The 27,081-nt window shown below is 40.4% G+C and overlaps 1 protein-coding gene and 1 long non-coding RNA gene across 5 annotated transcripts in view; one reads left to right on the top strand and one right to left on the bottom strand.

Annotated features, from left to right (window-relative positions):
* The window catches only part of PLEKHH2 (pleckstrin homology, MyTH4 and FERM domain containing H2), a 101,771-nt gene that overhangs the window by 2,996 nt on the left and 71,694 nt on the right, over positions 1-27,081 (bottom strand). For 2 of the 4 annotated variants that reach the window (XM_037162070.2, XM_053667066.1), the window contains 8 exons: positions 23,216-23,393; positions 22,146-22,301; positions 20,145-20,242; positions 12,341-12,482; positions 7,391-7,536; positions 6,148-6,277; positions 5,313-5,399; positions 2,353-2,490 (listed from right to left, as the gene is read on the bottom strand). In XM_037162070.2, the coding sequence (XP_037017965.2) occupies positions 2,353-2,490; positions 5,313-5,399; positions 6,148-6,277; positions 7,391-7,536; positions 12,341-12,482; positions 20,145-20,242; positions 22,146-22,301; positions 23,216-23,393 (1,075 nt within the window). Of the gene's footprint in view, positions 1-2,352; positions 2,491-2,680; positions 4,318-5,312; positions 5,400-6,147; positions 6,278-7,390; positions 7,537-12,340; positions 12,483-20,144; positions 20,243-22,145; positions 22,302-23,215; positions 23,394-27,081 lie in introns of those variants that run through there. The other 2 variants (XM_037162071.2, XM_053667067.1) reach the window with 2 other exon arrangements.
* Positions 6,270-12,115, top strand: LOC119061520 (uncharacterized). Its single transcript, XR_005084803.2, has 4 exons — positions 6,270-6,798; positions 7,000-7,056; positions 10,565-10,785; positions 11,728-12,115. It is a non-coding gene; the product is annotated as an uncharacterized LOC119061520 (long non-coding RNA).

Below are 27,081 nucleotides of genomic sequence, written 5' to 3'. Positions count from 1 at the left end.
ACCCTGCATACTCCCTCCTCTACCATCCCCCCCTTTAGTTTATGACCACGTGTCTCAAGTTCTTTAGATTCTATATTTCCCATACTATTCTTGCCCTCCCCCCTATCTATTTTCTACCTACCATCTATGCTACTTATTTTCTGTACCTTCTCCCCCCTTCTCCTTCTCCCACTCCCCTGTTGCTAACCCTCCATGTGATCTTCATTTCTGTGGTTCAGCTCCTGATCTAGCTGTCCTCTTAGTTTGCTTTTGTTTTAGGTGTGGTTCTTAATAACTGTGAGTTTGCTATCCTTTCAATGTTCATCTTTTTTTATCTTCTTTTTCTTAGGTAAGTCCCTTTAACACTTCATATAATAAGATCTTGGTGATGATGAACTTCTTGAATTTGATCTTATCTGAGAAGCATTTTATCTGTCCTTCCATTCTAAATGAAAGCTTTGCTGGATAGATCAATCTTGGATGTAGGTCTTTGGATTTCATGACTTGGAATACTTCTTTCCAGCCCCTTCCTGCCTGGAAGGTCTCTTTTAAGAAGTCTGCTGACAGTCTGATGGGAACTCCTTTGTAGGTGACTGTGCCCTTATCTCTTGCTGCTTCTAGGATTCTCTCTTTCATTTTAATCTTGGCTAATGTAATGATGATGTGCCTTGGTGTGTTCCTTCTTGGGTCCAACTTTTTTGGGACTCTCTGAGCTTCCTGGACTTCCTGGAAGTCTATTTCCTTTGCCAGATTGAGGAAGTTCTCCTTTATTATTTGTTCAAATAAGTTTTCCACTCATGGCTTCCTCTTCCCCTTCTGTTCCTCTTCCCCTATAATTCGGATGTTGGAGCGTTTAAAGATGTCCTGGAGGTTCCTAAGCCTCTCCTCATTTTTTTGAATTCTTGTTTCCTCACCCTTTTCTGTTGGTCATTTTTTTCTTCCTTCTGGTCCACTCCCTTGGTTTGAGTCCCAGTTTCCTTTCCATCACTATTGGTTTCCTGTGTATTTCCATTCATTTCAATTAGTTTAGCCTTCATATATTCCTCTAATTTGTGACTAAAATCAACCAGTTCTGTGAGCATCCTGATCATCAGTGTTTTGAACTGTGCATCTGAAAGTTTGGCTATTTCTTCGTTGCTTAGAGTTATGGGCTCTGGGACTTTGAGTTCTTCTTGAGCCATAATGTTTTGTTCTGTTCACGCCTGTTACATATGAGGAGCGGAGCCTTAGGTGTTCACCAGGGCGGGGCCACCCAGGCCGCTGGTTTGTGATGCTGTATGTGAGGGCGGGGTCAGAGAAGGACAATGGCAGTTCCCTCTGCCACTTCCTGCCGCTGGAGCCTGCTCGGTCGGTCTCACTGCTAGCTCCTTCACCAGTTTATCTGTGCGCGAATGTGCGACCACAATCAAGCCCTCAGTGGGTCTGCCCGCTTCTCCACACCTGGGATCTGCCCACTACTGCTGGCGCACCTGGGTCATGCGCCCGGGTCTGTCCGGTGAATCTTTTCTGCCTGACCCCGCTCTGCTGCTGGCTCTGCCCCTCTTACCAGTTTGTCTGAAGGGTTCGTTGTTGTCAGACTTCCGTGTAGTTCAATTTTCTGTGGTTTGGCTGTGTTTTTGTTGCTAAAACTTTGTTGTTTTTAAACTTAGTTGTGCGAGAAGGTGCAGTGCTTCCACCTATGCCTCCATCTTGGCAGAAGTGAAGCAGTTTATTGCTATTTAAACTAGAGCACTGTGTGTGCTCTGTACCATCTGCCTTCACTTGAGCATAGATTTAATAAAAAAAGGTATCTGTCATCTCTAAAAAAACCTCAGATTCTAAAAAAGTAAACCCTTCTGGTTGACAATTTTAAGTTAAAGTTTTAGGAAAAATCAATTTCTCATTCTTTTCACAAAAATTGGAATTACACAGTAGAATGAAGAGTTATTGCTTTTAGTTGCAGACACAAAAACTACAGTTTGCTAAAAATAGTATAGAAACAAGTACATTTTAATTATAAAACCTTAATCTCCCCACTAATGGGTCCATAAGTGAATTACTCCAAGTAAATAAAATAATGCGTATAAAGTACCTGACAACAACTTACACTAAGGCCACTTATTTTGAACCTTCTGTATAACAAGCATTGGGCTAAATACCTTACAATTCCTTCATTTCATTCCTAACTCCCCTCCCCTCAAAGGTAGCATCATTCCACTTTTTCAGATGAAGAAACCAAGGCTTTGTAAAGATGAAGTAAGCCAGAATTTGGATCTAGAGCTGTGTGATTGTGAGAGAAGACTGTTTTCCCATCTGGAACTTAGCCTTCGCACAATAAATGTTTTAGTATGAAAAAAACTAGCTTAAAAAGTTGGTGGAAAGGCTTCTACTCACCTTGGGTTTTGCCATGGCAAAAAGTAATTTCTCTGTTGGTTTGTCCTTTGAATGTGTGTTGCTAATGACTATCATAAAGTCCTCTTGATACCCTCCAAAGGTCATTAGACTCTTGTACACATAGGTGACTATTAACCTCTTCAAAGAGAAGGAAATATGTTATGACTATTAACCTCTTCAAAGAGAAGGAAATATGTTATACAATCTTTATTTTCAAAGAAAGATGAAAAATGATTAGTCAGTCACATATCTCCATTAAATGCTGATATTAAGTATGATGTAATATAAAAAAATTTCCTGAAATCAAATTTATCATGATCCAAAATAGAGAGTAGTGCACTAATTTTATTTAGGCATCATTTACCTTTATAATTATAATACATTTTGATTATGAAACAAATAACTCACTGCAGGAAAATGAGAAAATTCGAGGAGAAAATAAAAAGCATCTATTAATATGTTCTGGTATCCAGTGGAAAAATCACCGTTAATATTTTTGTATATGTCCGTTAAGATATGTATATACACACACACACACACATATATATATTTCCGTTGAACCATATGAAGTGAACACTTTTTAAGGTAAAACATGGTCAAATATTAGCAAATCCACGTGGTTCACCCTAATGTACAGATTTTGATTTACATGAACAGAACAGTATCATGCATATTGCTTCTTTTTTAACTTAACATATTGTGAAAATATTTCCATGACAACAAACATACTTGCATAACAGCATTGAAAACGATTTTGTAGAGAATTTTTAATTTAACTAAACTACTGCAGAATATTTCATTTTTATTTGTTACTATCTTAAGCAATACTCTGATGCATACCTTTCAACACAGTTCATAATACGCATATGTAGTTATTTTTTTGGTTCTAAACCTCAGCAGCTGGAATTGCTACCTCAAGAAAGTAAAGACAATGTTAAAAATACTTCCAAACGCCTCCAGAAAGGATATACCATTTCTCTTCCTAGCACCCCAGTCTGGCTAACGTTGGCTATCATCATTCTTTGAATCTGCCAACCTGACTGGTGAAAAGTAGAATCTCACTGTTTTAAATTGGATTTAGTTGATTACTATGGAGATTAACATTTAAAAATATATCTATTGAACATTTGTATTTCTTCTGTGAATTGCCTTGGTCCATTTGTCTATTGGTGTGCTTATCATTTCCTTATTGTTTTATTAAGACATCCATGTTTATAAAGAATACTGACCTTTTATCAGATATACAACAAATATTTCCCATATTATGTTGCTAAAACAATTTTTAAAATATAATTCAGAGATATACAGCCTGAAAGGAAGGGAATCTGCACGTCTAATGATTAGTTTGCAAGACTCCGAGCAGACCACTGCAGCACTGATGGCTCCAGAGCTGCTGCCCGCACACGTCCACTTCCGGGCCTGTGCGTCCTCCCCCAGGACCTGGAGAACGGGTTTACCTAGTAACTCGACACAGGCGTACAATGTTCTGTTGGCTTTAAGTCACTGGTTTTATCATGTCTTCAAGTTATCCATTAAAGAATAAAAGGCATTCAAAAGTATTAACTCCTTCAAAAATTTTTTTTTAGCAATTATAAGGAGAAACAGTTAAATAACACCGAAGGATAGTTTGGTTTCTAAAACATACTCACGATCACTGACTATCCACAGGTAGGACAGCCAACCACACTTACCACTAAAAGTTAGCAAGTCCTGCCCATCAGGTTAAAAAAATTTTTCTTACTACATAGAATGATATATATGACATAAATGAACACATAGAAAGCATAGTTTGACTATATTTAACCACATAAAAAGTTCTAAGGTACAATGTAGGTAAAACCAAACTGGTAAGTGATATTACAGGAAATTATTAAAATAGAAAGTTCAGTTACCAGAGTTGAAGTTCAGGTTCACTAGTCTTCTGTAATGATTTCTCTACCGCATTTTGCTGTGTACAATGCGGTCCTGTGTATAATAAATAAAACCCACATTTTTGGCCCAAACTTTCAGGAAAAAAAACTCTTTGTTTTAATTTTTTAATTCAATTGTTTATATTTAGAAACAAAACCAATTATCGCATTCCAGGGTATTATTTTGCATATGGATATTATTATTGCTTTCTAGAGTTACACTCTTCACGCACAAGCATAAATAAAAGAATTAAAAATATTTATATAGATATGAAATTAGTACTACCCATGTATAATGTGCATCCTTATAGTTCCCTTAAAAGTTTAGGTGAAAAAGTGCGCATTATACATGGTAATATATGGTAGAGAAATTGTTATAGAAGATGTAGTGAAACTGAACTTCTGTTTTGCTAACTGAAGTTTCTGTTTTAATGTTATTTTTTTTTATTTTACATAGGAAGCAATCTTCCTAACATTAAAAATGAACAGTCACTTTATGAATACAACCATGATTGCAATTTAGTTATACACAGTACAGGCATACCTTGTTTTATTGTGCTTTAGATTACTGCACTTCACTTTTATCCTATTTTTTTTATAAGTTGAAGATAAAACCCTCCACCAGCAAAAAGATTGTGACTCACTTTGGTGATGGTTAGCATTTTTTGGCAGTAACATTTTTTTAAATTAAGGTATGTATTTTTTTTGAGACACAGTGCTACTGGCACACTTAACAGACTACAATGTATAGTATAAATATACCTTGTATATGCAGTGGGAAACTAAAAAATTTGTGACTTGCTTTATTGTGATGTTGCTTTATTGAGATGCTCTGGAAGCAAACTGCGTATCTCCGAGGTATGCCTGTATATAACCTGTCTAATCTTGTTTTGAAAGATGAAATTGTAATCCTAGCTGTATATTTGCAAAATTAATATTCATTTTATAGTACTATGAAGAAAATCAGATTAAGATATCATTACCTACTGTTTACAGTACACTGAGTGATGGAAATAATTGACAATGTTAAACATTAGAATTTAATCTTACCATGGAGTTGTATTCTAAGATGCTTAAACCATCCTCATGTATAGCCAGCCACAGGAAAGTACTTCCAAGTGATGATGGAGTTATGGGCTATAAAGAGGTGAAAATACATTATGTAATAATAAATGCCAAGCAAAATTAGAGAAGTATTTTTCAACCTAAATGCAACACAACATTTGAAACAACAAGAACTTACTAAAAATCTCTCTTGGGGAGGAGGCAGTGTGGCATAATGCAAGGAGCAGTGAATCTGATATTAGGAGACCCGGGTTTGAGATCTAAAATTGCCATTTATTAATGTGTGCACTTGGATAAGCTACTTAATCTACCCCAGCAGGGTTAGTCTCTCCACCCTCCGTGTTTCTGAAGCACTGTTTATGTCACTCTTGGCCACATTCACCACATAGGAGTTATTCCCAGGCCTGTTGCAACACTGGATTGTAAATTCTTGGAAGTGTGAGTACAACCCATCTGAAACCACAAGCTTATGTATCCCCTAGAGTTTAGCTTAGTGTTTGACAAACAGAACTCATTAAATACCAAATAACTGAGCAAATGAGTGAGAGCGGAAATGAATGAGTGAATGAAAAGCAAGCAAAGTCCAGCTGCTGTCTTTAGTCTGATGATGAACCTAATGAGTATAAGAAGTAATTTGAGGTATGGGGACATGGAGTGGAAGGGAAAAGGTAGGGAAGCTGATGACTTTCCTGCTTTGTTCTTAATGTGCCTTCACTGTTTTCTTTAAATTGTTGGGAATTTTCTTTTCAATAGCTGAACATATAAACCTGGGGTTACTGTTTTATTGTACTGAACTGAATCATCCCCCATTCTTTCTTACTTTTGCAAGAAACAACTTGGCACCAAAGAATGGCCACTTCCTGGCTACTGTCAAATAAATTCGCACACAGTCAGCGGCACTGTGTCCCCGGAGGGCCATCCATCTGGTTGATAGTCGCTGGCAAAGTTGCCTAAAAAAAAAAAAGGAACAGAAACAAACACACAAAAGCAAAAACAGAAAGAGTGGGTTATTTCCCAAGAGAAAGCTCTCCCTAAGCCCATCCTAGACATTAGTGGGGTACCCAGGCATGACCTAGGTAAAGCTGTATTTTGTGCTCCCATCTACGCACTGCCCACCTTTGTCCTGACTTCAGTAGTATTCCTTTTCACCAAATTCTCGGTATCAGTGCTCTCGGCATGCCTGTGGTCTCCTGCTCCCCACCCATTCACAAACATTTAAAAAATCTGATTAGCCAACATCAAACCTCAGTGTTAATTAGTTTGAAAGGCAATTTCTCATGGGAATAGCTTTCATTTTTAAAGAAAAATATAAGAAGTTAAGACCAAAGAATGAATCCCTGACAGTGAAATTTTAGGAACTGCCACTCCTGGCTTGGAGAGCCGCCGGAGGCAGGGAAGACCTCTTCCAGACCACATATTCTGCAGAGACAAAAGACTGACCTCAGATGCTCCTACTTTGGAACAACTCATGGTGAGTTGGATTTCCTCTAGTTTTGAATCTATAGCTTTTCTTGTATATGCTCTAAAACATAAAAACTCCAAATTAATTGAGTTTAAGATTTTATACTAAGAATCTTGTGTGGAATACCCTAAGAGATAAAAAATATTTTTGATAAACCTTTCATAAAATTAAACATATTATTGACCACTTTTTCCTTTTATTTGTTACCAGTATTAATTTGGACAAGGATGAATAAAATCAAATGAAAAGTGGATCTTCTAAATGAAGGTAAAATTTTTAGGCATCTAAAAGCTTTACGCACTTCCAAAAAACTCTAAAGTTTTTAGGCATATCTTAAAGCAAAGAGGAAACGGATTCACATAGACAACAGTGTGGTGATTATGAGGTGGGGGAGGGGGCAGAAGGAGGATTAATGATAATGAAAAAAAATACAGTAACAAGTAAGTTTTTTAAAAAGACCTACAACCTCTTGGGATTCAGCACTATTAAAAAGTCTTAAAAAGAAAAGGTCATGTACAATACAATATTTTCATCCTTAAAATATCAACCCCAAAAAAAAGTGTGACTCTGCCTTTTTAAAGACTTACAAGCAGTTCCTTACCTTAACTGTTCTTCAGAGGAGTCATCTCTATATCTCTTAGGATAAAATTTCTCTATGACTTGCTTTAGAGTCTGATTTGCTTTGCACTGATTAGTGACTTGCCCTGCTGGAGTAGAAAAGGGTCTTTCAAAATCTCCAATCTCCACCTAATGGGAAATCCAAAAAAGAGAAAAATATAGGATGTTGAAAAGAGTTTTGAAAAAGAAAATCAGTTTTATTATTTCTAAACATTCTTTACAATATATAATTACATATAATCACATAATATATAATCACATACAATTACATTATAATATATAATTATATATAATATAAATCAATAACTCTACTTGTCATGATTGTGTGATTTTGGAATTTATAATAATATGTAAGTGTTATTATTAAAATCTAAATTCCGTTTGAAGGCTAGTTTTGAAATCATCTGTAGCTTGAGAATTTCTGCTCTGGTTCTACATTACGTACCCTAGGCTGACACCTCCTCCCAGTAGTACTTGCTAATGGCCACACTACTTTGCTATTGCCTGTTACAGCACAGGAAGGTTTGTCATTTTTAAGGTACCATTTTGATTGACAATAAGAAGGAAAATAGAAGTTAAAAATGAAAGACAAGAAAAGTTATAAAAAGAGAAATCTCAAGAAAGTATTACTTGAACTTTTTAAGGATCTTTATTGAATACAATGGGACCAAGAACTATATTCTCATTCCTCTCTTCCTAGATTTTCTGTGTAAATGTTACTGGGTTCATCCCCTCATTTCATTATTCTGGTATTCCTGGGACTAAAAGCCTCCTTCTCCCCGAATGCAAGAATGTCCAATCCTTATCTCTATTAACAGGCAACACAGATACCAGCCCCTGCCCACTGATCCAACTACCCAACTACCCACCCATTCATTCAGCCAAACCTATACTAAGTCAGTCCCCTTTATGTGTCAGGCACTGTGCTCAGTGATGTGAGAAAGAAAACAGTTGAGCGTAGCTTTTATCCTCGAAGAGCTAATGTCTAGTAGGAGACTGGAGTATAAACAAATGCTCGTGATAAACTGAGTTAAATGCCTTGGGTAAGGTACCAAAGGAGAGCTTCAGGAGTGAACTGGGTGGGGGACACTCAGATTCTATAGAACGTTCACATCGTTCCTCAAAAAGCGGATGGAGGGCTCCATCAGGACTGGGATGGGCTTACAGAAAGTGCCACCTCATCATTTCAAAAGGGCCCTTGGCCTCCAGAAGAGCTGTCAGTACAACTAGCCTTTGAGATTCAGACCCCTTTGGCTTCCATTGTCTGGCTCTTAAGATGACCACTTACTGTCTCAGTTCCTCAGTTGGACTTCATCCTTACAGTCTGTTTGTTGGTTTCTTAGCTTGTCTTTGCTGTTCATCAGTCACCCCCATCTCCTCTCTGATCAGGTATCCTTCCTCATTTCTTGACACCATATAAACTTTTTCCCCCACAGCAAGCTTTTTAGTGTCCCCCACCAAGCACCAGGTAGTACTCAGCACAGGTACCTGTGAAACCTGAGATCAGATTTTAACCTCCAAGGATACGGGAATTGGACAAACAACAGTTACACGTAAGCATTCCGGGAAACCTTGTCTCTTAGGGAACCTGATGGTGTTATATCCCCAAGCTTACTATCTCCCTGCTCTGAAGTCTATACCGTGTGGCACAGAACAAGCATAATAATTGGAGAACAAATGAAAATCAACTCAGATAATTCCCAGCATGCCTCCCATCAACATGATGCCTTAGCAGACACCATGTACAACAATTAACAATCAGCTCCAAGATTTCCTAATTAAGCCAGAGAACATCAACAAGGACCTACACACGAGTATATTCAAGTCTACAACAGATGTAACTGCTTTCTTCTACAGAGCTCATATTTCTTTAGTATATTTCATTTATCTTATCAAATACTACTGTGGGGAAAAGCAAACAGAGATTTTAAGAATGTTTCCTTTTGTAGATGGAGAAATTATACTTTTTAGTTATGGGCTCAGAATTTTCTAGGTGTATGGTCTTACCTTTCTAGCCCTTTCTCACATTCTCCTAAAAGTGTTAAACGTACTATTTCCAAAGTATATAACAATTTTTCTCGGAGAGGCTTTCTTGACAAAATTAAAAGTTGATATAAGAAAACTAACTTAGCCATGTGTAGTAAATATGAGAGGCTGACGATTTTAACAGAGGACCTATGCCTTTGGCAGACTAAAGCCTAGAATTGCACATGACAGGAAATGACTCTAACAATTTTTCTCGGAGAGGCTTTCTTGACAAAATTAAAAGTTGATATAAGAAAACTAACTTAAATTTTAGTAAAAATGAGAGTGATTTTAACAGAGGACCTATGCCTTTGGCAGACTAAAGCCTAGAATTGCACATGACAGGAAATGACTCCTAATTCTATCATTAAAGGAATCTGGGACCTATGTCTCCTTTCTTCAGCTTTTCATTACTTATAGAAAGAGAACACTCAGTGTAGCACTAATGTTTTGATCTTTGGATAAAATCATTGTAAAAGTAAACTAATTGTCTACTATTCATTCATTCAAGACATTTATGGACAACGGACTGAGTGTGGGGCACCGTGTGAGATACAAAGATAAACAGAGACAGCCCTGGCCCTCGGGGAGGCCAAGTGAGAGTCCAAAGCAGAAGTAAACAAACGATAATGAACCACTGAGGTCAGGACGGTGGTAGCCCTGTGCCAGACCTTACAGAAACCCCAGGACAAACATTTACCCCACCCAGGCAGAATTCAGGAAGGATTCCTGGAAAAAGTGAGACCTAAGATGAAGATTAAAGAATAAGCTGAAGTAAGCAAATAAAAGGATGGAGGTAGAGATGTTTCAGGAAAAGGAGACACACAAGTGAAGTCTAAGAGGTAAGAAAAAGTGAGCCATGTTCAAGTCAGGGAACTGTACAGGGAACCACAGTTTATGCTGTACTGCAGCACAAAGTTCAAGGCAGGGGGTGTTAAGAGATGCGGTGGGAGAGGCAGGCCAAGTTTAAATCACGAAAGCCCTTCTATGTACACAAGGGAACAACATGGCTAGGTTCGTGGTTTGCTAGATCTCCATCCCGGTTACTAGTGCTATGTAACAAACCACCATGGCAGAGTTTCCAGGCCTAGGCCTTAAGGAAATAGCAGCTTCCACTTCTTGTCTCTTTCAGGATGCTGCTCTTGTTACCCAAGCACCATTCTGTGAGGAAGCACCTGAGGTGTCCCAGCTGACAGCCCAGCAGAAGTTCTACTTGACAGCATCAGCCACCAGATGCGTCAGCCACCAGATGTATGAGCGACTGACCTAAAAATGCTTCCAGCCCCCAGCTGTGGGGTCACAACCAGCCTTCAACCAGCCGTGCCAGCTGGTACCACGTGCTACAGAGATGAGGTATCCTGACATATTCCTGCCCAAATTGCTACAGTCTGAAGTGACTGAGTCTTGGAGTCATTTGTTAGGAAGCCACAGACGACAGAACAATCTCTCTGGCATTTGGGTGGAGGGTAAATTTGTGGGGCCCAGAGCACAGAAAACCTTAGTGATCAGAAGCCTGATGCCGGCAGCAGGGAGGCTCTGATGACGGTTGGGACCAGACAGCAGCTGTGAAGATGTGAACTGCCGGCACGCCAGGGAACCGTGCTCGGAGCCACGGCGCATGCTGCATGGGGAGCACAGAGTCTGAGACAGGGCGTGTCGAGAGGTGAAGCTGCAGGGCGCAAAGCCTGGGAGTTAAAATAGGCAGGACACGGTGACTGGGGGGACAGGGCAAAGGGGAGGGCACAGTCGGTGACAGTTCTGGGATTTGCAGCTTGCTGGGGGTGGGGGGTCGAAGCTGTAGCCCTTGAAGATACAGAATGTGAGGGAAGAGAAGGGAAGGTGATCAGTTCAGTCCCTGATGTGGCGAATTTAAGGGGCCCATAGAAGTATGAACCAGAGAGAAAAGACCTGGGGATCAGTGGCATAGGTGGTAGGAAAAAATGAAGAGAATGAATTAGATCCCGGGATGTTGTGTGGAGTGAGGAGACTGAAAACCGACGACATGTCACAGAGTCGCCTGAACTAGCGTGGGCAAAGATTCAGGGGCGGTGGGGACTGGGGGTTGCCTGTTAAAGCATTCTCTCCTTCCTTCCAAGCCATGAAGCCCTGACTTTATCTGAGCTCATTGCTGCCCGTGTAAGACTACATTCTCCAGTCTCTCCTCCAAGTTGACAAGGCCACGAGACTAAGTTTGGCCGGACCGACAGAAATGGAACTGTTCCATTTATCTGCAGGCAAACTTCTCCAGGGCGGGGGACACACCCTTCTTCAGCCCTTCCTTGTTCTCATGCCTAGAACACTGACGCCGTATCTGCAGCTCTGGAGATGTCCAGGACCATGCAGATGACACACTGGGGACAGCAGAACAAAGGGCAGGATGAGGCCCGTGCCCACGATGACCTTGGAGAGATGCTGGTATGCCTGTCTCTCTACATGAGACAAATATACTTCTATCTGGATTGTCACTATTAATTTGCATGTGTGTGTTTTTACAGAAGTCTGGACTGAATCCGAATTGATGCAACAGGTAAACAAAAGAAAGTGCTTTAGCCTGTTAAAGACTGATTCCTATTAGCTGAGAGGGTGGTTTGGCATGGTGTCCTTACCCCGAGGCTGTCCTGTATTAAATGCAAACTCCTGTATTAAATGCAAAGTCTAGTGGCAAACTTTCAAGATAATTAAAATCTAGCTGGTTCCCTTTATGGAATACTGTCTCATTCCACATCACTGCAATTGTCGGTGATTGGAGTCACACTGTAATTATAATGCCTGTAATTTTGAAGGTGTTAATCACAGCAAAGTGAATTTAAAGAATCACGGAAGGTATATTGTTTTATTACATTTAACTCAGTGTTGAAATGAGTATTTGACCTTTACAAAATATTTCCCCATACAGCACGGAAGTTACCTGAGCTAAAAGAGCCGCCATTTCTAACGCCAGGTCCTTGTTCAGAGGAAAAAGTCCATTTATTATTTGGTCATTTGTCTGATACATTAACAGCAACTTTTCTCTGTCAGTCTCTCCACGAGCTTGCATGGAGAAATAGAGTCTGTAAAAAACAGAGGAAAATTTTCATTAAAGGAATTTCTTACAAAGGAAGACAGGGTTGCTCCATGCGAGACAAACCGAGGAAAAACCGCTTTGGGGTTGAGGCTGAAGAGCGCTTCTGTGCTATGTTTCATGCGCTGAAATACCAGATCCCCAAGTGTTGCCGAGAAGGGGACCAAGACACTGAGTGAAGTGAAACACGCCCTTTCTGGTGAGGAATGCTGATGGAACCCTTCGTTTCAATGGGCTGAACAGACCCAGTTTTCAAACACTCATGATGTTTCCTCAACACCCTGGGCACACCAGGAAATAGGAGGTTTCAATTCAAAATCAACATCAGACTGAAGGGGGCAGTTTGCCCTGGGAATCTAAAAGGTGATATTTGTACTTTTAAATGTTTTGGCTTTTTTGCAGCTTTAGGAGCTTTAGTTTGCCTAGTGCTTCATCAGTCCAGTGACCCCTCGGTTCACCCACGATGCTGTTTCTGTGTGTGTGAGGTTCTGGGGCTCTGCCTTACGGCCGCAGATCAGGACTGGGGTTCTGGGAACACTGCAGCAGTGGGGTGGGTAAGCGACACCTGGACGTGGTCATGACAACACTGTGGCAGGAAGAGATTTAGATCCAGCAATTGTTGGGTGTGTGCCCAACTGGCTCTGAATTTTTGGCATTTTTCTCCCTACAGACTTGAGGCAGAGGCCACACTGCCGTCTGTTACAGCACGGGTCCCCAACCTCAGGGCCACAGACTGGCACTGGGCCAAAGCCAAGAGCAAAGCAGGAGGCGAGCTTGAATGTAATGTGCTCTGATCATCCTGAAACCATCTCCCCGACCCCAGTCCATGGAAAAATCGCCTTCCATGAAATTGGTCACTGGTGCCAAAAAAGTTGGGGACTACCGAGTTTTATAGTGTCTCTTGCAGTAATTATCTCAAAGAGCAGGGACTGAGAGGGTAGAAGTTCAGAATCTCAGAGGAAGCATGGTTGAGGGGATGTACTTTGAAAAGCAATTTTTCCCTGTGACTATGAAAATTCTTTACATCTACCCTACCTTAAGAATCACTGTCCTGGGCAGTTATCAGAGTGGTTTCTTAAAAACATACACCCTAAGCCTAATTTTTATCTGTAACTACATGATAACAAATTGTTAACTAGTCAAAATAGGTGGGTAATAGAAATAGATGCTAAATGTAAATACAATGCCGTTAGCAAAGTGATAGAAGACAGAGAAGAAAGCTCTCCCTTTCTGGCACGCAAACATTTTTGTACAAAGCTTATTGTCTCCACTTGAAGTTAAGGACTCTGTCTTATTCATCACTTTAGCCACTAGGGTTTACCTAAGTGTTACCACCAAACGTTCTCAACAAAAGTTTGAATTGGTAATAGTTAGAACAAGGGAAAAGAACCAAGCGTACAGATGGCTACAGGTGAAAAGAGCTATCGTGCGTTTTTTAACATTTCTGGCATGCAAATGAGATTGAACCTTGGAAGAGAAATGAAGCACTAGAAGCAAAGAAGGGAAACACAATCCCAGACCCTTAGACAGGAAAACAACATGCAGGAATCAGAGGCTCCAGCCCCTAATGAAACAGGCTGGGCTCCAACAATTGTGCAGCAATTTGGAGAGAACATGGAGAGAGACTAGAGTCACAAAAATGGCCAAGAAGTCAAGAAACTCAAATCCATGGATCTTGAATAGGAAAGGTGGCAGGAGAAGGTGCTGAGTCTATCCCAGCATGACCAGTTCCCCCAGTCCTAAAGAAGCAGAGAAGGTGGGCCTCTGTCACAGCAGGCAGGCAGGGCACAGGTGAGCTAGCAGGGGAACCCCTGCAGGTCCAACTCATGGTTGGACCAGGGAGCTGAATACTGTGGGATGGGAATCACATCACTACACGGACTGGTACCACTACATGTGTATCCATGGCTCCAAGTTCGGCACAACCCACTGCACTGCTGGGTAACCCTTTTGCTTGCCTCCAACCGGCTCCATATTTCATTCTTCAGAGCATTTATTTCCTATTTCCTCTTTTCTCATCATCGTATAAACTTACTGAGAGCCTGCCTTCACTCGCCACTTCCCTTCCCTCCATCTTCCATCATCTGCTGGTAACACTCTACTAAAACTGCAGTTGTGACCCCCTTCCCTGTCTTCCTCCTGCCTCAGTGGCCACCACTCAAGTCATCTGCTCAGAAGTCAGTGCTCTGAAGCCTTCCTCTATGTTCCCACCACAGCTTGTACATACACGTGTTATATTCAAGGGAAGAACAGACATGGATGGAGCATTAGCTGTGTGGCAGACTCGGATCCAAAGGCTCTACCTTGGCTGACATTTGGTCCTTCAGACAGTCCTAGAAGGAGGGACTGTTTTACCTCCATTCATGTCGGAGGTATCTGAGGCACAGAGGTAGGTGGTAAGCGACCTGCTCAGAGCCACACAGTGAGTGGGGGGACCAGGAGTTTAACCCAGACGGTTTCTCCCCAGAAGCCATGTTCACTGCTCTGCTATGCTGTTCCTGTTACAGCATTAATCACATCATAAGATTAATCACAAGATTCTGTGCTTATCTCTCCCTCCAAACTGCAGGGTTCTGAAGGGCAGGGAAATTCTATTCACCTTTGAGTCCCCAGGGCTTCAACAAGGGCTGGCGCTGGCTAATGCTAAATAGGTGTTCACTGCATGAATGGATAAATAAATGATAATTGGAATTGCTAAATACAGGAATTATTTGTCCCAAAAAAGTGGGAATGAATCCCCTCTCTGTAGACATGGGCAAATGACTTAATTCTCTAAGCTTCAGTTTCCTGATCTGTAAGATGGGAATGGTAACAATACCTACTTCACAGGGCCGCTGTTAGGGTTGTGTGAGATGATACAGAAAAAGAGCTCAGCACAGGGCCTGGTGTGTGCTCAGTGCTCAGTAAATGGTGGTTATTATTATTATTATTATCATCATTATCATTGTCATCGTCATTCTGTTCTAGAGGTATTTAGAATTACAAGAGTTTCTTCATGCTGGATTTTTTTTGGTGTTATTATAGCTGGAAAAAATGGGATAAATTATATGACCCATCCAGATGCTTCTTGGCTAAGGAGCCAGTGGACACAGGCACTCTTACACCAGCTAAAAGGGGGCAGAGATGGGAATGTTAAGTTAGGCTCCATAAAATAAAAACCACTAAGGACTACTGAATATGATTTTTTATTTCAAAGAAGGGTTTGGAAGAGCTGTCCTCTTCAGGGAAGGACCCTTGCCAGTTTCATTTTGTTAAAAACATGCCTTGACCTTGCAATGTCAAATGCACAGTAAGAAACCAAATTAAATAGGCAGCTTCAATGTGAATAGAATTTAAACATTAATTTCCAAATGGTCCTCTATGAGAACAAGTTTAAACCCCATTAACAAGATCTTTAACCCCTGAATCATAATAATTAAAATTCCATAGCTTACTAAATCTTAACTTAAAACTCCATGGTCAAGAGCTGGGATTTCAGTTTGCATTCCAGTGCTGCTCATCCATGGCTGTGTGACAGGTCACGGTCAGTTCCCCTCCTTACTGTGTCACTGGAAAGTAGGGCTCATTGTCTAAGCTATTTATACACATGTGCAAAGCAAGACCTTATTTAGAAATAGTACTTTCTCATCGCTGTGGCTGTCCAGCCATTTCAGGCTTCTGTTAAAAATTAAACCTTTTGGTTGAGATGCTTTTTTCCTGATGTCAAAGCTCCTCTCATGAAGACTTTTTTTTCCCCCAACAAGGCAATTATTAAATGAGCTATTCATGACTCTCTTGTCCTTTCTAGTGGCATTTGCTAGACTTGGAGCATTATTCTTACCTGTGTCTTTCAGACCACCTTTCTCCATGTCAACCATATTTAACTTTGGTTCTGACCACAGCCATCACGGGCAGAATTAGTATTATTAAATAAGCATTTATAAAGTATGCATTATTAGAAACTGTCTTAGACATGAACGTAATTCTATTTAGTGCCAACACCACTGAACGAGAATTCCTGAGCCTCCTGCACATAAAGATGCACAGCAGGTCAGGTCTGGGAACTGGCTTCCTTCTACCAGGTATGATGAAGGGACAGGGCAGCAAGGCGGACCTTTAGCCCCGTGCTTCTCAAAACTCAGCATTTGCCTAAGGGTCCCCTGGAGAATGGCCACGACACAGACTCCTGGGTCTTACTCCAGAGATCCTGACTCATGAGGGTGGAGTGTGCCTTAGTACTATGCATTGCTGATGTGTTCCCATGTGGCGCAGAAGCTGCAGGGCCAGGGCCCACACCTTGGGCACCACCGCTCCAGCCACCACAGAATGAAAACAAGCACCTGGAAGCCCCAAGTCCTCCAGCCTGCTGTTCTTCTAGTCACTGAAGGGCCACACATAAAGGCTGTCATCTTGGAACTGGGTTCCTCTGGGAGCAGAGCCTGTTAGATTCTATCATCTAAGTAACCTTGCTTATCTCTAGAAAAGCATGGTTTTTAAACTTTAAACACCCAAGCTTAACTGTCACCTTGCTATGTCCTCAGAACTCTTGCTCATGAGCCCCCTGAAGAGAGAAGTTCCAGTGGCCCAGAACCACTGTTCCCCAGATCAAAGAGTGTGCGGCCTTCTGTGGCTGGCTGTACGACAGGAGTCCAGAATATGAATGTCCCACGTTTCCTTAACGGTTCCTCTGTGTTCAGTATGCCATATACCCCTCTCACCCCCACACACTTCTGAAAATATGGCAAAGAAGATGCTGGGGAACCCTACAATACTCTTGCCTACCTATGTGGGTGTTTCTGTGGGATAGGTTACTAGAAGAGAAATCCCGAACTTGATCCAAGGCTAGTACATTATTTATATTATTTTACTGCTTTTACTTCTCGCATTCCAAAAATAGGCCTCTGAAAGAAGTTAATCCTATTCCAATAATTCCACCAGATGCTTAGTCTGATATTTTAGATTCTTTATTTTATGGGGTATAAGAGCTGAATAAAATTAGCGAAAGGCCTTTTTTTTTGTATAGTTAATATGACCTGGTCAGTGAACACTATTTATTAAGTACCACCTTCTGCTAATACGTGGGAGAAAAGACGATATTAAAAAAGAGGGTAACATTCAATATAGCAAAAAGAAAAATAAAATACCTACGAATAAACCTAACCAAGGAGGTAAAAGACCTGTATGCAGAAAACTACACAACACTGAAGAAAGAAATCAAGGAAGACAGAAACAAATAAAAACGTATACCGTGTTCATGGACTAGAAGAATTAACACCATCAAAATGTCCATACTACCCAAAGCAATTTACAGATTCAATGCAATACCTATTAAAGTACCAATGGCATATTTCACAGACATAGAACAAATACTTCAAAAATTTATGGAACCATAAATGACCCAGAATAGGAGCCCCAATTTTGAGAAAGAAGAACAAAGTAGGAGGGATCACTATACCTGATACCAAACTGTATTACAAGGCCACTGTAATCAAAACAGCCTGGTACTGGCATAAAAACAGGCACATAGACCAATGGAATGAAACAGAGAGCCCAGAAATAAACCCAAGTCTCTATGGTCAATTAATATTTGACAAATGGGGCAGCAACACAAAATGGAATAAAAATAGCCTCTTCAACAAATGGTGTTGGGAGAACTGGACAGCTACGTGCAAAAAAAATGAAACTTGAGCACCAACTTACACCATATACCAAAATAAATTCAAGGTGGATAAAAGACTTAAATATAAGCCATGACACCATTAAAGTCCTAGAGAAGAACACTGGCAGGAAAATCTCAGATATTTCACATAGCAACGTTTTTACTGATATGTCCCCTAGAGCAAGGGACATAAAGGAAAGAATAAACAAATGGGATCTCATCAAAATTAAGAGCTTCTGCACAGCTAAAGAAAACAGTATTAAAATAAAAAGAGAACCAACTGTATGGGAAAACATATTTGCCAATGATATCTCAGACAAGGGTTTAATCTCCAAAATATACAAAGAACTTACACGACTCCACTCTAAGAAGACAAGCAACCCAATTAAAAAGTGGGCAAAGGACTTGAACAGACATTTCTCCAAGGAGGACATACAGAGAATCCAGAGACACATGAAAAGATGCTCAATATTGCTAGCTATCAGAGAGATGCAAATTAAAACCACAACGGGATACCACTTTACACCGGTCAGAATGGCCATCATTACCAAATTAACAAACAACAGGTGCTGGAGAGGTTGTAGAGAGAAGGGAACACTAGTGCACTCACTGTTGGTGGGGATGCAGACTGGTACAACCACTATGGAAAATAGTATGGAATTTTCTAAGAAAACTAAAAATGGATTTGCCTTTTGACCCAGCAATTCCACTGCTAGGATTATATCCTAAGACCCTGAAACACCAATCCAAAAGAACCTATGCACCCCAATGTTCATAGCAGCACAATTCACAATAGCCAAGAGTTGGAAGCCACCTAGGTGCCCATCAGTAAATGAATGGATCAAAACACTATGGTACATTTACACAATGGAATTCTATGCAGCAGAAAGAAAGAAGGAGCTCCTACCCTTTGCAACAGCATGGATGGAACTGGAAAGCATTATGCTGAGTGAAATAAGTCAAGCAGTGAAAGACAAATACCATATGATCTCACCTTTAACAGGAACCTAAACAACACAACAAACAAACAAGCAGAATATAACCAAAGACACTGAAATAGAGAATAGGCTGACCAGAGGGAAGAGGGGAGGGAATTTCAAGGGAAAATTCCCTTGGAAAATTCCCTTCAAGGGAAGGATTTATGGGAACTAGTATAAAGGACACATGGACAAAAACTAAGGGGGGTGGAAATGGGAGGGGGGTGGGCTGGGATGAAAGTAAAAGACAGAAAACTGTACTTGAACAACAATTAAATAAATAAATTTAAAAAAATAAAAAGAGGGTGAGAAAAAAATCTGGTTTCTGACCAATGCCAAAGTATATTAAGGTTGCATCTGTTGAGAAGGTGCATGCTCTAGCCACACTGGCTTTTTAACCATTTCTGAGGCCCTGACAGACCTCCCTCCACAGGCTTTTGGACAATCTTCTCTGCCCGCTTCCACGCTCCCACCCCAGCCATCTTCAGACCTTGACCTAAGCACCACCTCCCGAGGCTCCCACTGTCTCCGGCTAAGTCCGGTTTCTAGTTCCGTCATCTCTAGAACCACACTCTTCTCTTTCCGGTGTATGATTTACAACTGTCTTCCTCACTAGCTTATCCATTCCAAAAGTTCAGGGACTGCGTTTGTGTCTGTTTTTATTATATTTTATTATATTTTATTATATTTTATTTTATTATATTTTATATTTTAACGTCACAATAGTGTTAAAAAAAAACTTGAAAGTGAAAAATTCACCCTGTGCTCAGATGGCAGCTATTTTTTTCTGTAGTTTCTTCTAATCTTCATCCAAATGCATATTTTCATAAAATACAATTATTCATGACATTAAGGGACAAGAAGTAGCAATGAAATTTTATGTGACAGTTTCTTCCTGCAGTCGAGTTATGACTTGTAAAAAATATGCAAATAAATTGAACTTTGAAGGCTCCTTAGCAGGAAACTAAATTGTAGGTGCAGGATTTGAATATAAGCATATATCCCTACTTTGGTAGTTGGCGATGGTCTTACACACCTGTTTTTATAAGTTAGACGAACAGTTCTCGTACCTTCCCACTTCCCAGGCTGCTGTTCTTTGGAGGCCTGTTCCCACTTAGAAATAATGTCACAAATCTAGAAGGGAAGTGAAAAGTGGAGATTTATAATATTTTTCAAATTAGTACAGTTTGAAGACAGGCACGCCTTATACTAAAAAATGTCTAATTAGCGTGATCACACCGAACGGACCGAAGCTTTTCGTTTCAAGCTTTTGAAGCTGCTTGAAAGTGCAGCTCGACTTTAGGATTTAATTATAAATTGCTCTTTGGCTCACGTATCCCTTTGGACACACATTAACTTTGGACGGGAGAATTAGTTTTTTATTCAGAGTGGAATTTTAATGAAGAACGGCACGAAGCTGGACACAGGAGGATTCCTGGAATTTTCTCATGATTCAGTCACTGAAGAAGCAACTTTTCTACCTTCTGAGTCTATAAAGACTGAAGTTATACCAAAGAAATCTGGACTACAATCTTATGTCTTTGATCAGGAAAGAAAAATTCTTCAGGAACCAAATAAATGTTTGTTTATTTAACAGATCATTTACAGAAATAGAAATAAGTTTTCAAAAATCTGTGGTAAGCAATCATTCACCAAAGCCCCTGATATTTACTCAGCTCAAGTCAGCCAAAAATGCTAGCTTATCTTCTTGAGCAATTCATTAACAATAATATTCTAGGAATGTCCGTCTGAAAAATTTACATTTGGATTTGTTGAAGTGAACACATATGCTTGGAGCTGAGGAAAAAAAGACATTGATTTACCCAGATTTCTCAACATGCAGTGGAAGGCAGAGGCAAAGAGGTGCGGGGGAAGCCACCACCCACTCACCAGCAGGCCCAAGGAACTAGGTGCGAGCTTTAACAGCATTCTGCAGAACCCCACTCGGCCCAAACAGGCTGTTTTGCAAGTGGAGCTAGACTTTGGGAGTTACTAATGTTGCATATGTTCTAAACCTATAAGCTATTACTTATAAATCTAGTTCTTCCCCTACTCTGCTCCAGTTCTGTCATCTCCAATCCCAGAAATACCTTCATCCCGTCGTAACAAGGCACTTATTCCCAAGGGCAATCAAGGACCGCACCAAGTAAGGAAAGGGGCCAGATCCAGCTCTGGCTGTTTGTGCGTAAGTCATCTCCCGCTCCAGGCCTTGGTTTCCTCATTTGCTAATATTTGTTTTTCTAAGGTTCCTTCTGGTTCTATAATTCTACATGTCTAATTGTCACTACCACTAGAAACTTTATTAGTCATTTCACTATGGCCTAGAAAAGACTGTTTAAAAATCTGCCAGTTCTGTGTTGCTCATGATTTTCCTTATGTCTTTATTTCCACAGGTCCATTTTCTATTCATTCTTTTTTTTTTTTTTAGGGAAGGAGAGGGAGAGAAGAAAGGTTTCGCACCGCTGGAAACATTTTGCGGCATCAAGAGCAACGCCAGCCTTTTCAAAACCCAGTTCTGATCTTCCCTACTTTCCACTGTTGGGCTTAATCTCCCCTCTGTGGGATGTTCACAGCACTCTAACACACTGACCACTTTCCAGTTTGAAGTTATCAGTGTATATGGCTGCTCTTCCCTAAGCAAATTAAAAGTTTGCTGTGGGCAGGAACTATTTCTGATACTTTGTATTTTCCAGAGGGTCTAGTCTAGTTCCTGGGACACAATAAATAGTTCAATAAATATTATTGAGTGAATAAATTAAATGGAAAGCCATTTTATTGGAGTTTCCACATCTCCACCTAGTATTTAGGGTATTATTACTACTATTAATCCTTTTCTCCTCCTTAACATGAAGTACGTGTGTGTGCAGTTTTTATATAAGAATTCTATGGCTTTGACAAAGTCCTGCAAAGTCTTTTACCGTGAAGATTAGATTGTTTAAAATTTTTTAAAACTCCTGAGCTAAACTTGTTGCAAATAGCAAATAGTAGCTGCTTTGCTGTTTGCTGGGTGTGCCTCTTTAAAAAAACTTAGTTTTACCTTGATGTTTCCTTGAAGACAATGCTCTAAATCCCTGCCAGAAGGATCATCGGTGAACAATGCAAACCCAGACTGCGCTGGCTTCCTCATTCCTGTGTCCTGGTTCAAAGTATTCAAAAATTCTTCCACTGTGGTGGATGCGTCAAATCCAACTACCTAAACAGAAACAACAAAATCGTTCTCTAAATAAAAAACTGTGTGCGTTTCAAACTTAGGTTTCAGTGGGGAAGCAGGACATACCTGATGCATGATTAATGGTACCCTATGTTTATCTGGGTGATTTTACCCCCACCCACCCCCACAAAGTGCCACTGGAGAAAATTAATGTTGTCTTTAGTCGTTAGCTTGCTGTAAGAATTCAGAAATCTTGGCTTCAGCCAACTAACAGGAATTCAAAATGGGCAGGTCATTTGACAGCTGTAAACATTTTGCATAGATATTATGCCTATTCATTAAAAGCAAACCAAGAGCTACAGTACTATATGTAATCTTCAAGCAGATGAAAAAAATAAACAAGTAATATACTTAAACCAAATGAACTTTTATGCATTTAATGTTTCTTTTTTTTAATAGGCAGTTAAGTATCTGAATTCTGTGATAAAAGGCTTAGGACTACAAAGACTAATTGCTAGTTTTGGAACATGCTTGCTTCACGTGATAAGCGAGTATCTAGATCTGAGAGTTGGGAGGGCCCGCATAATTCTTCCTATATAATTCTTGAGATTTGGAGACTTCAAAGGAACTGAACTTGCACACATCCAGTGTTCAATTATTTCCTCATCTATCAGGTGCACTGGTGACCTCAACCGAAGTATTTTTTGTTTTCTCCATCAGAACTGTAATTGCAGGGAAACTCCCCCCTTATTTGGTTCAGTATAGATTTGTTTTTAGTGTGAACCCTTTTCAGCAAAGCTGTTTCAAAACTTGTTCTGAATTAATTTGCAAGTTTACCACCGCCAGCGGCTGACAAGGGTAGGTGGATAGTCTCATTTCTCAGTTGTCCATAGTTGATACTGTACATAGGACCCTAGGCTGGGCATGTTTCCTTCAGGGTAGAAAGTCTAACCCACCTGATATATCCCGTTCATGAAGTGCACAGGGATACTGAAGGGCAAAGAGTGATGGTAAGGATTTCGAAGAAGGGTTGAAAGAATTTCCATTCTCGAGGGTCTTGCTTCTCGATCCCCGTTTTGTTGTGTTCTTTCTACACATCGCTGGCAATAAATGGCATATTTTCCAAATTCTGTCCTGTAACACAAAACTTAAGGTAAAGCCTAAGATAAAGCCCAAGACAACCTACTATATACATGAAACCATTCAGAAAGCTTTCCTTGGTGTACATTATTACAAAGCACTATGCTAATTTTGAGAGTGATTTTTCTCTTTTCATGATACTATGAAATCTCTGTAACTTTTCTCAAACTCTACCTTCTTTTCTACCCTTTTCTGGAGGGACACACACAGCCCATAATATGAGCCCCTACTGTTGTTTACTGCACCTCCCAAATAAATTACTTTCCCTCAAATCCTTATCTCAGGGACTGCTTTGGGGGAGATTCAAATAAATCAAAAGTAAGGACTCTTGAAAAAAATAGCCAAATCACCCCTAATGCACTCTTCTTTTTTTTTTTTTTTTTAACATCAGTGTCTGGTTGCCTCTCACGCTCCCCCTACTGGAGACCTGGCCAGCAACCCAGGCATGTGCCATGATTGGGAATGGAACCTGTGACCCTTTGGTTTGCAGGCTGGTGCTCAACCCACTGAGTCACACCAGCCAGGGCTCCCTAATGCACTCTTGATATCAACACTTCAGGGCTTTTCCCTTGTATTGTTGACTCTTTACAAGATCTGCTCCCAGTGATGGCAGGAACTACACTTTATTGTTTCCTTATCCCCCTTCTGGCAGTGCCTTGGATGTACGACACAATGATGCTGCCTCATTTGCTTAAGTCAATGCTATTAGTTCTTGCTAGTTCTACTTTCTTTGCTTTTGCCACTGACTAAATGAAACTTCCCCACAAAGCATTCTTCATCTTTATCATATTATTATAGTCACAAGACAAATTTAAAAATACCAGTTGTTATATAGTCAACATACGAGGGGGGGCGGACCCAAAAAACCCAGAATTTATTTATAAAATATTGTGTATTTAACTCATATTTTAAAATATATTTTATTGATTATGCCATTACAGTTGTTCTATTCCCCCCCTCATTCCCCTCCACCCTGCACACCCCTCCCCCACCATCCCCCCTTTAGTTTATGACCACGTGTCTCAGTTCTTTAGATTCTATATTTTCCCTACTATTCTTGCCCTCCCCCCTATTTTCTACCTACCGTCTATGCTACTTATTTTCTGTACCTTCTCCCCCTTCTCCCACTCCCCTGTTGCTAACCCTCCATGAGATCTTCATTTCTATGGTTTGCTCCTGATCTAGCTGCCCTCTTAGTTTGCTTTTGTTTTAGGTGTGGTTGTTAATAACTGTGAGTTTGCTGTCCTTTCACTGTTCATCTTTTTTATCTTCTTTTTCTTAGGTAAATCCCTTCAACATTTCATATAATAAGGGCTTGGTGATGATGAACTCCTTGAATTTGATCTTATCCGAGAAGCACTTTATCTGCCCTTCCATTCTAAATGAAAACTTTGCTGGATAAATCAATCTTGGATGTACGTCTTTGGATTTCATGACTTGGAATACTTCTTTCCAGCCCCTTCTTGCCTGGAAGGTCTCTTTTGAGAAATCTGCTGACAGTCTGATGGGAACTCCTTTGTAGGTGACTGTCCCCTTATCTCTTGCTGCTTCTAGGATTCTCTCCTTCATTTTAATCTTGGCTAATGTAATGATGATGTGCCTTGGTGTGTTCCTTCTTGGGTCCAACTTCTTTGGGACTCTCTGAGCGTCCTGGATTTCCTGAAGTCTATTTCCTTTGCCAGATTGGGAAAGTTCTCCTTTATTATTTGTTCAAATAAGTTTTCCACTTGTGGCTTTTTCTCTTCCCCTTCTGGTACCCCTATAATTCAGATGTTGGAATGTTTAAAGATGTCCTGGAGGTTCCTAAGCCTCTCCTCATTTTTTTGAATTCTTGTTTCCTCACCCTTTTCTGTTTGGTCATTTTTTTTCTTCCTTCTGGTCCACTCCCTTGATTTGAGTCCCAGTTTCCTTTCCATCACTATTGGTTTCCTGTGCATCTCCCTTCATTTCAATTAGTTTAGCCTTCATATGTTCCTCTAATTTGTGACTAAAATCAACCAGTTCTGTGAGTATCCTGATCATCAGTGTTTTGAACTGTGCATCTGAAAGTTTGGCTATTTCTTCGTTGCTTAGAGTTATGGGCTCTGGGACTTTGAGTTCTTCTTAAGTCATAATGTTTTGCTCTGTTCACGCCTGTTACATATGAGGAGAGGCGCCTTAGTTGTTCACCAGGGCGGGGCCACCTAGGTTGCTGGTTTGTGATGCTATATGTGGGGGCGGGGTCAGAGAGGGGCAATAGCAGTCCCCTCTGCTGCTTCCCCGCCGCTGGGGCTTTCGTGGTCCATCTCACTGCTCATTCCCTCACTGGTTTATCTGCGCGCAAATTTGTGACCTCAGTCATCCCTCAGTGGGTCCACCTGCTGCTACTCCACACCTGGGATCCACCTATGGCTGCCTGCGCTCCTGGGTCGTTCCGGTGGATCTTTCCTGCCCGACCCCGCTCTGCTGCTGGCTCTGCCCCTCTTACCGGTTTGGCTGAAAGGTTTGTTATTGTCAGACTTCCGTACAGTTCAATTTTCTGTGGTTTGGCTGTGTTTTTGTTGCTAAAACTTTGGGTTTTTTTAAAAATTTTTTAATTTATTTATCTTTAGAGGGGAAGAGAAGGAGAGAGGGAGAGAAACATCAATGTATGGTTGCCTTTCGTGCGTCTCCTGCTGGGATCTGGCCTGCAGGGAACCAGCCTGCAACCCTGGTATGTGCCCTGACTGGGAATGAGCAGGCCTGTGCTCAATGAGCAACACCAGCCAGGGCAACTTTGTTGTTTTTAAACTTGGTTGTGCGAGAAGGCACATTGTTTCCATCTATGCCTCCATCTTGGCGGAAGTCCCCTTAACTCATATTCTTACACGTTTAAACTTTAGTCACCTTCGAAGTATTCTCCATGTGATTCCATATACGTACTGAGACTTTGTTTCCACTGCTCAAAAGTTTTTGAATTCGTCAATTTTGATGCCATTTAGCGTTTCTGCTGTTTTTTGTTTCACGTCTTCCATACTGGCAAAATGTTACCCTTTGATGGCTTTTTTTATCCAGGGTGAAAAAAGTCACTCAGGCAAGACTGGGTGGATAAAAAGAGTTGGGTACAGGCGTCATGCTGTTTTGGTCAAAAACTGCTGACCATTCAGCATGATGTGAGCAGATGTAAATCACCCATCATGAAATGGGTAAACATGTTGGAAGAGTCTTAAAAAAAATTCACTGAAGCCAAATGCAGCCTCTCACAACAACACTGGCTGGTACACTGATGCACATAGGTTCTTAGAACACTCACCTAGCGGGGGAAGCCTCTACTACTAAGGGGCCTGCCTTTCAGAAGATAATTCTGAGTTTTTTTGCGTCTTCCCTTATATAGTAATTATATTTAAAAATGTAAAGAAAATAACAATAAATAATAGCATAGAATAACTTAACACATGATGTAGCAGAGTTTTTGTTTGAAGAATGTGGAAGTTAGTATTTGACTGCTAAACAAAGTAAGAAAGTATCTTCAAACAGAAACGTATTTCCTCTTTACCCTATAAAACATGAAGGTCTTAAATAATGTTAAGCATTAAACAAAACCACTGGAGTAAATAAATGTAAAAGCTGGATAGAGATCTTATTTGCTCTCCTTTGTTATATACAATTTTCACTCTGTCAATAAAATCAGATTGATAATATCTCTTAATATATTTGTATTCAT

This window comes from Artibeus jamaicensis, unplaced genomic scaffold (assembly GCF_021234435.1).
Source record: "Artibeus jamaicensis isolate MK-2021 breed Jamaican fruit bat unplaced genomic scaffold, CSHL_Jam_final contig_465, whole genome shotgun sequence".
Taxonomy (NCBI): Eukaryota; Metazoa; Chordata; class Mammalia; order Chiroptera; family Phyllostomidae; genus Artibeus; species Artibeus jamaicensis.
This window is presented reverse-complemented; position numbering and strand designations above follow the sequence as displayed.